Here is a 14,189-nt window from a genome sequence, read left to right on the forward strand (position 1 = left end):
GTGGCAACGCCTTCACCACTGTCCTATATTCACCTTCTATACTGGATCAACAGAAACTATATTTTTGGAGCTTAAAATTGTTTTGTTTTTGTGTCTGAAAATAAACTTGAATATCAGAAATGCCATTTATGTGACCTGCTTTTAGTTGTGATATATTAAGGTAAATAAGATTATAATATTTAAAGAAGGGAGCATTATTTCACTAGTCAGAACACAACAATCAAGATTATGACATTTGAATTTGATAATTGTTTTTATTAGTACGATAGGGAGAGAATTGAATCATCAGCATGGAAAATATCTATTTACACTATAAACAGAAACATTAATTGCACATGTGGCCTTTTCAACGTGGCATAAAGATACCATCTGTCTGAGTGACTATGAATAAACAGTCATTACATACAACCAATAAAACATTTTGCTTCAGCATGTCCCAAAGTCTTACTCCAACAACAGGTGAAGGTTTTTAAGGTGGAATAGTGTCTGATTCATGGCCACAGTTTACTCTTGTAGGTTGTAGCGCCCTCTACAGATCACCATCTCCAAATGGACGCTTACACTGAGTAAAAAAAAACGGGACAGAGCATCAAAGGTTTTATTTCCTCTTGTTGACTACATTGAAGTAAGTCTTCTCGATTTCAACGTCAGCCGGACACGTCTGTTTGAACTCCTCTCTCTCGTAGGCGTTTTGAAGGTATGTCCACACGCCTGTGAACTCTGCAGGGATGTCAAAGTCGCAGTACTTCTTAGCAGCGACCTGAAATAAATGGGAAGGAAGATTACAATTACACTAGGTGCATAGAGATCATAGGTGACAGAAGTACTGTTGCAACTGTAAGCAGTCCAACAAAGTGCTGCCGCCAGGGACTAAACACTGAGACACTAAAGTAAAAGTACAAATACAACAATGTGAAAATACTCTATGCTATACTGTTTAATGTTCTTTCCAACAGTGTATCATATTTTATGCTAATTGTAGGTTTCTAAAATCCTAATCTGTGAAGTCATATATATAATTGTCATATAAATGTAGTGGATAAAAGAAAACAGTTACACACATTTCTTTTTTTCAACGCAGTGGAGTAAACGTATAAAGTAGTATTCGACAATGAAATACTCAAGTAAACTGTAAAAATACTACTGAAAATAAAAGTTTTATCAGCAAAATGAACATAAAGTCTAGAAAGCAAAAGTATTCATTATACAGAAAATTGTCCCTTGTAACTGATGTATTATTATAAATGACATTAGTACATTGCAGTCCAAGACACATTGATGTATTGACCATTTCTTATTTTTTCATGTAACCCCTAGACCCAGAGTGACTCATGTATGAGGCTGAATATGTGAAATGTACAAAGCATCTCTGTTCCCTGTACTATTCAAACTTTAGGGACAACGTGTCTCTGTGATATGATAACGCGTTTTTTTTTTTTTTAAGGAGTCACAAGCCAAAACGGTTGAAACCCACTGGTTTAATATAAACGTATCATATGTTTTAATGTAAAATCTGAACATGAAAATAACATGTAACCATATAGCAGTCAAATAAATTAGTAGTGGAATAAAAAGGAACATATTTCCCTCTGAAATGTAGTGAAATAGAAGTTTAAAGTAGCATGAAATGCAGAAAAAAAACTTAGTCAAGTAAGACACCTAAACAGCCAGGAAACAAAACAAAAAAACCCACACTATACCAGATATTACCCCAAAATGAAAACACAACTGATGCTCTGTCTTACCCTGATAACGTGCAGTTTGGGCAGCAGGTTGCAGTCAGCCAAGGTGAGGCGGTCCCCGTCCAGAAACTTCCTCTGGGAGATGGTGATGGTTTCTCTGGAGTTGTGGTCGATCTCCTCGGGGAGAGGCGAGATCAGGTAGTTGTCCAAGCGCTTGAACTCCCGCAGCAGGTTTTTCTCGTGGACTGGTGGGTCAAAAACACAGAGATAGGTTGTGTTGTTTTTGTGTGGTGTAAATACCTACAGGTAAACTGTAAGGTAAAATCTAAATATACAGTAAGTAGGCCTACATTTACTCAAGTATTTTCAATTTTAAGGTAGGCTACTTTTGAGCTACGTTACGTGAGTGCTTCCATTTGATGCAACTGTATACATTTACTCCACTACATTTATTTAACATCTGTTGTTACTTGTTACTTTGTAGATTAACGTATTGTATACACAAGTTATGATGAGTTTATAAAATACAATGGATTGCTATGGGTTAATCCCATCAAACTGAATATAAGCAAAAATCAGCTTCTGAAGCATTACATCTCACATCCATATAGGTGAGAATAAGTGAGGAAACCTTATGAGCTGTTACATGTTTAATTCATTACAACGGCATCCAACTTACAGGCGTTATTGGGACTGTTCTTGATGAAAGCAGAGAACTTTGCAAAAATGTCAGCACCCACGTCAAAGGACTCTTTGTTTAGCGGGCTAAGATGAGGATACCTGCAGTAGTGAGAGAAGAAAGGAGAAGCCTGGGAGTAAACTAGTTTATTAAGAATAAGCCATCATCAAAAATCAGACCTTATTAATATTTGTGTAATGATTAAGTGCAACAATACCTGGGAGGGGCCAATGTTTGTTCAAGAAACTCCTCGATTTTGATGAAGTCTGTTTTGAGGGTGCCGTTGTAGAGGAGGAAAGGAGGGTTGGTCCCGGGGGCCAGGTCTTTGAGCTCAGCTGGCTTTCTGGAGAAAGAGGACGTAGAAAGATGAAGGGGAAGGAGGGTAAGGAGGGGGAAACATCTGACTTATAGGTGTATTCATTCAGTTCATTCAATCAGACTGTTATCAAGCACGTCAAAACTTAGAGCCTGTTGGTTATCGAGGCTGTCAGAACAAAATGTGGCTCTGTGGATTAATGATTTTAACATTGGCTGTTGGTTTAGTTAAAAAAACACAGCACTGGGAGTGGTCGGCTGTTTAAAGGGCCTGTGTATGTGTTCAATTATTGGCATCCTTTCAAAGTTTCCTGATCTTATTTGCTTAGCGGTAATGACCGTGAGAAATTAACACAATAAAGCCTCAATTAAAGAAGGGATTTGTTTGACAGCGACAGAGAGCTCTTTGTACACTTTGGCTTTACGGGCCCCTCCCTCTAACCTCGGTCAAACAGAGTGAGCAACACACTTATTCATAAGTGAGAAATGGTTTGCATTGCTCTTAATTTCTCTTGCTTGCTTAATAGACTTCTATGTGAAAGTACCCATGACCAGATGCTCAGGAAGTGTGGAGGGGTGCTTACTTCCTCATGTCGACCGTGGTCACTGTAAACTTGACTCCTTTCAGCCACAAAACCATGAAGAGCCGCTGACAGAACGGGCAGTTCCCCACGTTCTCACCATCATGTCCAGCCTGAAAAGCACAAAAAGTAATGTTCAGCTTTTTTGACTACATGAGCCACAAATGTTGTTTTGCCAGTGAAACAATCACAATAACTCTTTTCTCGTCTGCCCATAAACAAGCGATTTTGGAAGTGAAAGGCGAGTCTGGACAGTTTCCTCATGGAGGGGAAAGCAGGCATTGTGTTGGAGTGGAAAACAACAGACTAACTAACTAACATTTGATCTCCGCCCTCTCGATGTCAAAGGGAATAGTTTGACATTTTGGGAAATTATTTGCTTTCTTGCTGGAAGTTAAATGAGAAGTTTTATACCACGGTCACGACTGTATGCATAAAGCCTAAAAGCGGGGGGAACAGCTAGCCTGGCTATGTTCAACGGTAAGAAAATCTGCCTACGAACACATCTAAAGCTTCCTACATAACAGGTTAGAGGGTACATGATTCACTGTTTTACAGGGGTTTATTCGCTGGACTTTTTCTTGGTCGGGAGCAGTGATTCCCTGGAGTCTTATCTGTGCCAAGAAATAAATCTGCACATTACCCAACATAAAACCACAAATATTGGTTTGACACTTATTCTGTGGTACGGATGAAACAAAAGAGATATAACGTATTAATTAGTGAGTTTTCGAGGTGGTGGTCGGCAGTTTTTTTTATTATCTTTGCACAGAGCCAGGCTAGGTGTTTCCCCTTGTTTCCAGTCTTTATGCTAAGCTAATCATCTGCTGGCTCTATAGCTTTGTACCCACACAGGTTCGTTTTCCATCCTCATATTTAAACCAGAGAACGTAACAGTCGTGGTTTTAAACATGTCGTTAACGTTGTGAAATGGTCACAGTTTGGTTACATTTAGGCACAAAAACTATTCAGTTACGTTTAGAAAAATATCGTAGTTTGGGTTAAAATCATGTACATTTGTTAGTTTACTTCACTTCCGGTTACGCACATGATGCAGAACATGACGTAGTTCCGTTTGTTCTGTAAAGTAAAAAAAAAAACTGTTTACTTTCATTTTCAAGTTTGTTTGACAAATCTACCACCCCAACCTCCTCCTTACGCTCGTGCTTGCTGCTTGAACAAACAACTTATGGGAAAGGAAAGTCTCTGTTTAATATATCAGAAGATACACTGTCTCTGCACAGATGGCATCAACAAAATCACATTTGTGGAGAATAAAGAGATCCTGTATGATAATGGTTGGCTATTAGGCAACAACATGAGGTGAGAAATAAGAAAAATGAATATTTGTTTATATAGCTTGTTGATATAGAGGACTATACATCTGAATGTGTGCGTGAGTAAAGTGGGTGTGCCTGGTTCAGACTGGGGGCCAGTCACCCTGCATGCTCTCAGCTCTGTCTGGGTGTGTGATGATAAGGTGGACTGTCCTGATAAAAAATGTGCTGTGACCCTCAACAGGGATACAAACACTTCAGCATCTGTAGCACACGGTATCTGTAGATGGAGTTGTCCTCTGATTGTTTATACATTAACACACTGTAGATCTCTGCCCTTTTACCATGCTGATAAGTGAGCAGCAAATCCTTTATCTTTTCCTCTAAAAGAGAGGATATAAAACAGGTAAACTAGGACACATAGCAGAAATGAATCGTTTGCTCTTTCGACAATGGATTTAGGTGTAATTGACTTAATAATTAGTGAAATTGAAAAGAAATTACTCACCTTAATGAACAACTCAATGCTTGGCTCCTTGTCAGAGTTCTGCCGAAGTGCCATGTTGTCCCAACAAAAGTTAAATAAGTTTAATTCACTTTCCTTTATTTTTAATCCTTGCTCCAGTCAAAGTTTCTCCTGAAGTTCTTTGCACCCCAGAAATCCACCCACAGAGCTGGAGAGAAAGAAATCAGATAACAGAGCCCTTGAACAAGTGCTGCTCTGGTTTCAAGTGTCTCTGCGGTCGTGGTTGTCAGTGTAACACCTCCTGGCTGGTTAGGTTTTGTCTGAGGGCTCCTTGGAGGCTATCGCTCTGAACATACTTCACAAGTCAGGGGAGAGGGAGGATCCAGAGAAATGGGCGGGGTACTCCCTCTTATATACCCAAAGCCAGCTTAAAATAGTTTCCTCTGCTCATTGCAATATACAGGAACTGATAACAGCATGTGACTCAAAAGACACAAATTCAGATGATTCATTTGGGCCACTCACAATCCAACACAGTTAGATATGGAGGGAATAATAGATTAGGAGCACTTTTGAAGACTGTACTTGACACAAAGCACTCACTGTTCAGGCAAACAGAAGAGACACCTAATCTAATTTTGAGGCAGAAAGTTCTTTTGTCAACACAGGAATGTAAGAAATACCTGAACAAACTGTTTAAACGTTTCTTGTGTGCGTCTGTAATTTTGATTAGGATAAAGTAAATTAAGTACATTTAAGTACTTTGAGTTCCCCACATTATAGAAGGAAATACTTTTTGTTTCATTATATTTATTTGACAACTATAGATAGTAGTTACTTTAATACATTTTAAATATTAAGTCATTTTTATTTCATCTGTATATACAAATTATTAGTTCAACTTTAATTGTTTTCCCTACTTGTTGGTTTCTTTTTACCATCAAAGCAATTCCGTTGCTGCGTACGGAGACAATGACATATATTCTAAAATTAGCTTCATCTTGACCAGTTACAACAATAAAATGCTGGTTGAAGGTTAATGCATCTGTAATAATAATCCAATAACAGAACAAAAAAAAATTAACTAATTCTGCATAGTGATACTTTTATTTGTCATCCTTTGAGTACATTTTACTGATAATACGTACATATATCTTTACCAAGTAAAAGATTAAATGCAGGACTTCTACTTGTAATGGAGTGGTTTACACTGTATACAATATCCCATTGTATTGCTACTTTCAGTTAAAAAAGATCTGAATATTGCTATACCACTGTTTTTTAGCTAATAGTATAATGTTTTCTACTCTATTGGAAAAGGTCAAGTTGGGTTTTGTCACCATTCTTTTCAAACAATGACGGGATATTTATTTCAGGGGTATTTTGAGTAATGCATCATGGTGACGGGAATCCCCTCAGTGTTTTGGGCATAAAACGAAAATGTTACTTTCATTGCTGACTTGTTGTACATGAGTTATTGAAGCGTGAAGAAAGTATGAAAAAAGCTTTGTGCTTTACAGCTTAAGAGATTTGATTTTTTCCCCCCACTGAATACAATAATTGTTCTAAGTGGTAATTAGTAATGAATAATAATAAAAACTAATGAATATGACAGTTAACTTTCATCAGAGAGTTTGGGAGTGAAAGCTCAGCTCAGTATCTGTGTTTCTTGTAATACTATCAATTACAGTAAATAGGGGAAGGGAAATTTTTATGACAAAATCCCCACGTTGTGGTTTAGACTTCCCTAAAGAAATAAGACCAACATCATGGGCATAATTATGCAATGCAGCGCAAGGAATTCAAAACAAAAGATACGAGACTCTGTACTCCACTTTGCTTTACATGGCTCTGTGCCATGAAAAACAAACCCATCAAATTGAAATTCCCAACAAATCCTGGAAATTTGATGAATAACACTTAACCATCACAGGAAATATAAAAGTGCCAGAGAAAGAGAAGAAAGCATCCTCCTTTTTCCATTTAAATATCTACAAAGTCAGGGAGATTATGACCTGAGATTTCCCAAATGTCTGAAAGCTAATCTCCATTTCCACACAGTGGTACCACCCATCTTTCAAGTAGACAGTTTAAAAAAAAACAATTAGTCTCTTTATTGACATTTCCTGTGGGAGGTGAATGGAATTTTACTGGAGTATAAGGTGGGAGTGTCACTCTTACTTACGCACATGATTAAAACGTGGCCTAGCCTCCATTATAATAATGTCCACTCCGCTGCTATGGAGGGAGTGTTTATTGGAGCTTGTGTGATAAATGTCTGAAGTGCCATTCAGATATTAATTTTGATTCACCATCACAAGTGGCTGCAATTGCTGATAATGGCACCGGTCACTGGTGAATGACCTCACATGTATTATGCATCAGTGTTTGGTTGGTATGACAACAGCCATCACACACAAGGGTTGTGTAAGAGAGGAATTTAAGGTTCAAATCACAGCTTTTATAGTACACTGAAACCAACCGATTCTGGATAAGCAGAGAGGATATTCAACAAGAGAGATTTCCTGAGTATTTCTGGAAAAAAAATCATCAATGACCTTCTCAATCCCTCTTCAACAGAGGAGAGAAAAACACACATCTCCGCTGGACACGCAGCAGCTGGAAGTGACCTCCTGGAAACAAGTGCCTTATCTCCATGAACAGGACGCTCACTGTTGACAACCCAGTCCAAGAGAATGAGTCTTGATTTTGCCAATATGCGCACACACGGACGCACAGACGCACCCTTGCACGCACGCACGAACGCACACACACACACAAACACACACACGGTCAAGACTACAGAAGAGCTCGGTAGGTTGGAAAATACACTTAAGCATAAAAAATAGCTTAAGGGGGAAATAGCTACTCCGGCTCTCTTCAGTTACATACATAACTACATTGGTGTGAATTGGACTTTTTTTTTACAATAAGTTGTAAATCACTTGTGGTCCTCTGGTAATACTAGTCGCTTGCAAACAGGGCTTAAGAGGTGTTGGTAGGCATATGTTTGAAGTTTGGAGATAAGGAACTGTTTCCCGCTGCTTCAAGTCTTTACGCCAAGTTATAGACTCCTAGCTGCAGCTCCTGAAGGACTCAGCCAACATGGGGCGAACGCTCTTATTGGGTGAGCTAGAGGCTGCCCCTGTGCTCCATACTAAACAGAGTTTACTAAAAAGAAACGTTATGAACAACTCACTTTAGCAGTTGGTTTTTCCGCTCACTGCCATCTCAGCTTTTTAGTAAACTCTGTGTACACAAACAATGTTCTCAATGCTGGAGTTCATGTGTAGAGCCCCTGGTGATACTAGCACAGGTACATGTTGGGTCGAGCCTTCATAGTGTTTTAGAAATAGCGATTTTGATGCAATCATAGTAGTGCCTCCATGTTAGACCAAAGTCTATAACCAAAATATTGACTTTTTATTAAACTTAGTGCTGATTGTGAGGGAGTTTGATACTTTCATTTGCATTACTTTGTTTACCTTTGCACCGTTCTACCATGTGAGCATTAAACAACAAGATTACACAGATTAATTGCACACACATCCACACACACCAAGCTCAGCCAATGCAACACTGGAGCTTAGACATCAACTGCAGTCAACTGTGATTTTTTATCATTTATTTTTTTTTATTGCTAAAGGGGGAGGCTGTTTCTTGTAAACACAATGCCATCATTGACCTACTGACCGCCCTCTCCCAGGCGGTCAATAGCACAACGACATTGGAACAAAACCCCAGGGTCTGTCATGCAGGATATGCACAATGACAGTGCCATGGACTTACTGCTTGTTCTTATCTCTTCTTTTGGCTCTGAAGATTCGCACCGTACATTTGGCTCCTGATTTCTCTCGTAAGTGTTTTGTTTTTGTTGTCAATAATTGCTTTTTCAGGAGAATGTCAGAATGCTGACGGGTTATTTTTTTTGCTGTGAAGGGAGCTTCTGAGAGACATTAAGCATCCTGCAATTTTATCTGCACATCCTGGTTTCTAAACAGCTGGTGCAACTCATGCTGAAAGAACAGAATCAGGCTGAACAGGTCCTGAACTTAGATCTTCACAGAATAGATACTTCCAAAGAATTAAATAAACTCCAGTTGAGTTGTTTTGACTCCTGGCTATAAAATATGTTGGATGACATTATGGTAACAATGATATGTTCAGAGAAAGTCAAAGGTATCATTTGTCCCAGACAAATCTATTTTAAGCATTAGCAGTGCCTCTCTCTATCTGACCTCAGCAGAGATTTCCATTTTTTGTGTGGCTGCAGACCATGAGGGGCCTAATAAGAGTTCATTGTGAGCGAGTGCCTGGTACTGCCTAACCCACACACACCCGCACGCACGCACGCACGCACGCACGCACGCACGCACGCACACACGGAGTACGGGAAGCACACGTGGGAGTGGAGACTTCAGTATGCTCTGTTGTCTTGTATGTTTGTATGTGTTCTGTTCATAGTCCAAACATCTTGGAGAGCTACACCCAGTGACTGGGACACCACCCAGTCGACAACCAGGGCCGAGCTGTGAAAACTAAAAAAAGCATCTAAGTCACACTATTTAAAAGGCACTTCTAAATTGAGTAATAACAACAAAGTAATTTCTTTGTTAAGAATGGAAAATAACTGTCTTGTTAGTAATAAAGCAAATCTGAGACTTGTTTTATTACTGACATAAGTCAAACAGAGTTATAACCATTTATATATTTAAATGGAATTAAAGTGACATATTAAACCCCTGTTTGAAAATAGATATAACCTTTTCCAATATTTTTTTCCACCTGTATATGCTAACTAATTTAAAAATGCTCTCCCACAATCAGCAGATAAAGTAAAATTTGCATCACCTTGTGTTCTCTTTTAGTATATCTTGACACCATCCTTAAGAACCACACAGCTCATGCTTGTGAAGGGGACACGCTCATCATCGAGTGTCCCTCGAGGACATCTGTGGCCGTACTCTCAGCTTTCTACGGACGACGTGTTCCTAATCAGTATCTATGTCCCTCTGCAAACACAAACACAAGTGTGGAGGAGGATAAAGAATGCACTTCCCCAGTTGCTATCGAGGTATATAAATGACTTTTTTTTAATAAAATGTTATTGTGACCAACACAGCAGATTACTGTAGTCGACACATGTTGTCCTATCCTTTTAGAAAGTGCTGTCAGAGTGTCAGGATCAGCGGTCCTGTCACATCCCTGTCTTCAGTCCAGTGTTTGGGCAGGACCCCTGTCCTCTCACCAGCAAGTACCTTCTAGTGGCCTACAAGTGCAGACCAGGTATGTCATATGGTCCTATGCCTAATATGTGGACAATCATATAACTACAACAGTAGTGGTCAGGGTACTTATGTTCGTAAATCAAAGTATAAAGCAACTAAGTTTGTGTGTACTGCATGTTTAGGCTCTGCAAAAAAAAAATTTCACAAGATCCCATAGTGAACCATGAAAGTTCAGTCAATTTAACTCAAGGTCATTCAGGGCTTTTATCCATATCACACAGTCTTCATCAGGTGATCTGTTGTTTGTATCTGATGACATGCAAGTTCAGTAGCTTTTTGACTTCTTCATTCTTAGCACTTTTTGACTTTTTGACTTATAAGTTAAACATGACAACATAATTATCTTCAGGAAAACATTGGCCAATGAAGGAAGTGTGGTATGTTTAAAAGCCCTGGAAAAGACAAAAAGTTGGGGTTTGGTGAAACAACCCCAACTCAAGTGGCAGCCACTGGTTTCTGATCATTTTAATAAAGTATGAAAACTAACATGTAGGGACTTGAAACTTGATTGCGATAAGTGATCAAACACACATCATCTCTGTTTTTATTTAGTTTATTTAATTTTCATTTAATTGCATTTTCAGTAACTAAATATGTTTTTAGGGTGGATTGATTTAGAAAGTGTGTATTGCATACCAACTTTTTACTTTTTTAAATTCAAAATAAACCCTCAAGGAAGTATATGCAGTAGTGGAAGAAGTATGTAATATCTTTCACTTAACTAAAAGTAGAAATAACACAGTATAAAAATACTCCATTACAAGTAAAAGTCCTCCATTCAAAATGTTACCAGCAAAATGTACTTAAAGTAAATGTGCTCTTTATGCAAGTGTTATTGATCATTTGACTATTTCACACTTAAGTCACATTTAATGCTGTCAAGGTGGAGCTCATTTTAACAACGTTGATACTTTTCTATACTGTTGGATAGTTTAAGCTATAGCAATCCATCAAATTGCAAGAACATATCTTTAACAAGTCTTTATCTGAAAATGAATTAGTTAATAAAGCATGTAGTGGGGTATTAAATATAGGATTCCCTTCTGAAATGTAATGGAGTAGAAGTATTAAGTAGCATTAAATTGACATAATGCAGATTATGGCCACCACTCTTAAATATGGACAGATGTATTCTGCACACAGGGCTGAGCAGAAAAAAGATATTTTTCAAAAACAAACAGTACAGTAAAAAAAAGATGACGTCCAGTATCGCAAACATTTTTGATTTACAGAAACAAAACTAATGGCTTGAAGGAAGCTCAGCGGTAACCTAACATCAGTTTTTCATGAGCTAAAACATGCAAAAACATTAGTACAATATATTCCTTAACATTTATGTTAACGTTAATCAAAATAGTAATTTCTGTGTACCCATATCTGTTTTTCAGAGCACCACCGCACAAGGCTGGTGTGTGAAAATGAGCGTCTGAGGCTGATGTGTAAAAACGGGACTGTCCTTGCGATCTACTCGGCCACGTTTGGACACCTGCTGCATGGCAGTCCTTACTGTCCTCAGGAACCTGGATCACACATTGACATGGGTCGGTAACAGGGCGCTTAAGTGTCATCTAGTGGCAAAATAGTGGAACAAATATTAGTTCTATAGCCACCTGGGGTAGCAAACTACACGATATATGGTCATATTCAATATCTCAAGATACCTAGGCCTTTTCAGAAGCTTTGTAAACCAGCCTGGAACTGCAGTGTCTTTTTGGAAACTTTGTACAATAAATTCAAATGGATAAATCAAAAACTAAATAGTTATTTATCAATTTTTCAACATGAAAATGGATTATTTTGTTGTGGTCAGCCCCAGAATACAGTGGAATGAGTGTGTCGACCAATCAGAGGCTGTCTTCCTGACTAGATCTCCAAATGCGCCAGCAGCAGTCAGTCTATGGATGTGACCTGCAGGCTGGATCTCACTTCCTTTAAATTGCATCCCCGGCTCCCCCACTTGCTTCCCTTCCTTGCGTCTTAGTCCGTCTCACCGAGGAAGCATCGGAGAGATGGAAGAAATCATGGGAGGAGAGAGGAAACAAGGAAATGTGTTTTTAGAGGAAGAAGATGTCCTTTCCTCTGAAGCGTCACGTGAATTCGTCAGCTGTATGGGCGGAGTTAGCAACGACTTTCAGCTGCATAGCTTCCGGGAAGGCTGCTCTCCTGTATCCTCGCTCATAGCTCCTAGGAGATCCCTCCTCGATCCTCAGTCCTCGCCCCTCGGGTCGGAATAAGACTTTGAGACAATACATGTATTATTACAAAGGAGACCAGATGGGCAAATGGCTTAGACACGAGAGGGATAGACACACTGGAGAATAATTGGTGTGCTATTCATTTATTAGTATGCATTAGAGCTGAGATTTGAAGAGCCTAATGTTACAACAAGAAACTGTCTTTTTATAATGAATGCATTACAGTTATTCATTTTACTAAACTTAATTTATTCCAGAGTGTTTGTCGCCTTCGGCTCTGAAGAAGGTGTCACGTAGGTGTCACAGCAGAGCCAACTGCTCAGTAGTGGCTGATACTCTAACATTCGGGGACCCCTGCTTCCCGGGCACCAGGAAACACCTGCGTGTGTCCTTTACTTGTGGTAAGTGACAAACCGGATGTTACTGCTTGTGACAAGATTTGCTGCATTGTATAAAAATCTTCAATTTTCTATTTAGTGCCCCGGTATCTTCTGGAAAATGTGGGTCGAGGGTCAATGGATCCTTTCATGATCTCAGACTACACACATGGTGAGATTGAAAATTCACAGGTTTTGTTGCATGAAGTAGACTTTAAATGGTGTCTGAGCCCAGGCCCCTCTCACCTGCAGGTGGATGGTACACTGGCCCCACCTACAGGTCTCAAAACGTGCTCTTAACCAACTCTCTGGAGATCATTGAAAAAATACTGGGTATGTGCACTGATGCCTGTAGACCCCAGGCTATAGTGTTGCATGTACATTTCTGATCATTGATGTAGAGATCATTTTTAAAAGGGACATAGCATGTTTCAGTTCTAAAAAATTAAACACTAACACAGTGGAAGAATTGGCTTTCCAAACGACTCAGTTTAAAAACACCAGTATAGATTTTTAAGGAATAATTTTACTGCAGAAGGACAGGGCAGAGAAGTATTAATTTGCAGTTTTATGCCATTTTTTAAATCACATGCCTCAATCTTTTCCAGGTCTCCCAGAGCGAGTGGCTCTGTACTTTGTCTCTGGCATCTGTGCTGGTCTGGTTTTCCTGCTCTGCCTGTTTGGTATACGCTCCACACTAGTGAGGGATGTTAAAGATCTGGTTTCTGACCTGAAGGATGAGCTGAAAGCTTCTCGCAGACAGCGCAAGGAGCTCATGGAGGACCTCTTTGACGATGAAATCTCAGACACGTCATCCTTCCGTCGCCTCACACAATCATACCGCACGACAGAAATTCTCAGCCCTTCCACTTTGACAATAGAGATGGTTGATAGTGAGGTGGATCAGATGAGGGATCAGCCCAACGGAGACATTTGGCCACATCGAGACTCCAGCCCTTACGCCATTCATAAGATTAAAACCTTAAATTAAACAATTGAGAGAAGTTACAAGTATTAGAGAAACTACTGCTAAATCATCTTTGCATCTCTGCTATGAAATTGAGGTTGTGGACTGAAATTACATACAGACATTTATTTTACCTATGCATGTATTGTCATTCATGGCAAATTGACTCAATAATGAGGGAAATACACAAAGTCTCAATGTGCTAGATTTATTATAATCTTATTAAAAGTAACATCAGACGATTTGTTCTTTAAATTAATTTTAAATGCAATGTAATTTATTAAATAACAGTGGGACCAAAGTTTCAGCCTCAGCTAATTTTCTGACTACATTTGTTTTGGTTATTTTGATGTCATGTAAAA

At 39.0% G+C, this 14,189-nt stretch overlaps 2 protein-coding genes across 2 annotated transcripts; one reads left to right on the forward strand and one right to left on the reverse strand.

Annotated features, from left to right (window-relative positions):
* Positions 1 to 234: 234 nt before the first annotated feature.
* Positions 235 to 5,369, reverse strand: clic2 (chloride intracellular channel 2). The gene is made up of 6 exons (XM_028589917.1): positions 5,043 to 5,369; positions 3,261 to 3,370; positions 2,579 to 2,704; positions 2,362 to 2,462; positions 1,746 to 1,927; positions 235 to 760 (listed from the first exon to the last, which is right to left on the reverse strand). Exons 1-6 carry the CDS (start codon positions 5,094 to 5,096, stop codon positions 599 to 601), a joined length of 735 nt encoding a protein of 244 aa, XP_028445718.1. The 5' UTR covers positions 5,097 to 5,369; the 3' UTR covers positions 235 to 598.
* Positions 5,370 to 9,154: 3,785 nt separating this feature from the next.
* si:ch73-335m24.2 (protein eva-1 homolog C) lies at positions 9,155 to 13,953 on the forward strand. The gene is made up of 7 exons (XM_028590233.1): positions 9,155 to 9,179; positions 9,869 to 10,074; positions 10,163 to 10,286; positions 11,677 to 11,829; positions 12,732 to 12,884; positions 12,961 to 13,032; positions 13,469 to 13,953. The coding sequence occupies exons 1-7, from the start codon at positions 9,155 to 9,157 to the stop codon at positions 13,849 to 13,851; spliced, it is 1,116 nt and encodes a 371-aa protein (XP_028446034.1). The 3' UTR covers positions 13,852 to 13,953.
* The last annotated feature ends 236 nt before the right edge of the window (positions 13,954 to 14,189 follow it).

Source organism: Perca flavescens, chromosome 10, assembly GCF_004354835.1.
Source record: "Perca flavescens isolate YP-PL-M2 chromosome 10, PFLA_1.0, whole genome shotgun sequence".
NCBI lineage: Eukaryota > Metazoa > Chordata > Actinopteri > Perciformes > Percidae > Perca > Perca flavescens.

Excerpts from the sequence above, each read along its gene's own strand:
- clic2 (XM_028589917.1), bottom strand. The coding sequence starts at position 5,096 with ATGGCACTTCGGCAGAACTCTGACAAGGAGCCAAGCATTGAGTTGTTC. Across the intron at positions 3,371-5,042 it reads GCATTGAGTTGTTCATTAAG|GCTGGACATGATGGTGAGAA; the intron begins GTGAGTAATTTC and ends TGTGCTTTTCAG. Across the intron at positions 2,463-2,578 it reads CAAACATTGGCCCCTCCCAG|GTATCCTCATCTTAGCCCGC; the intron begins GTATTGTTGCAC and ends TCACTACTGCAG.
- si:ch73-335m24.2 (XM_028590233.1), top strand. The coding sequence starts at position 9,155 with ATGATATGTTCAGAGAAAGTCAAAG. Across the intron at positions 10,287-11,676 it reads GGCCTACAAGTGCAGACCAG|AGCACCACCGCACAAGGCTG; the intron begins GTATGTCATATG and ends TCTGTTTTTCAG. Across the intron at positions 11,830-12,731 it reads TGGATCACACATTGACATGG|TTATTCCAGAGTGTTTGTCG; the intron begins GTCGGTAACAGG and ends ACTAAACTTAAT.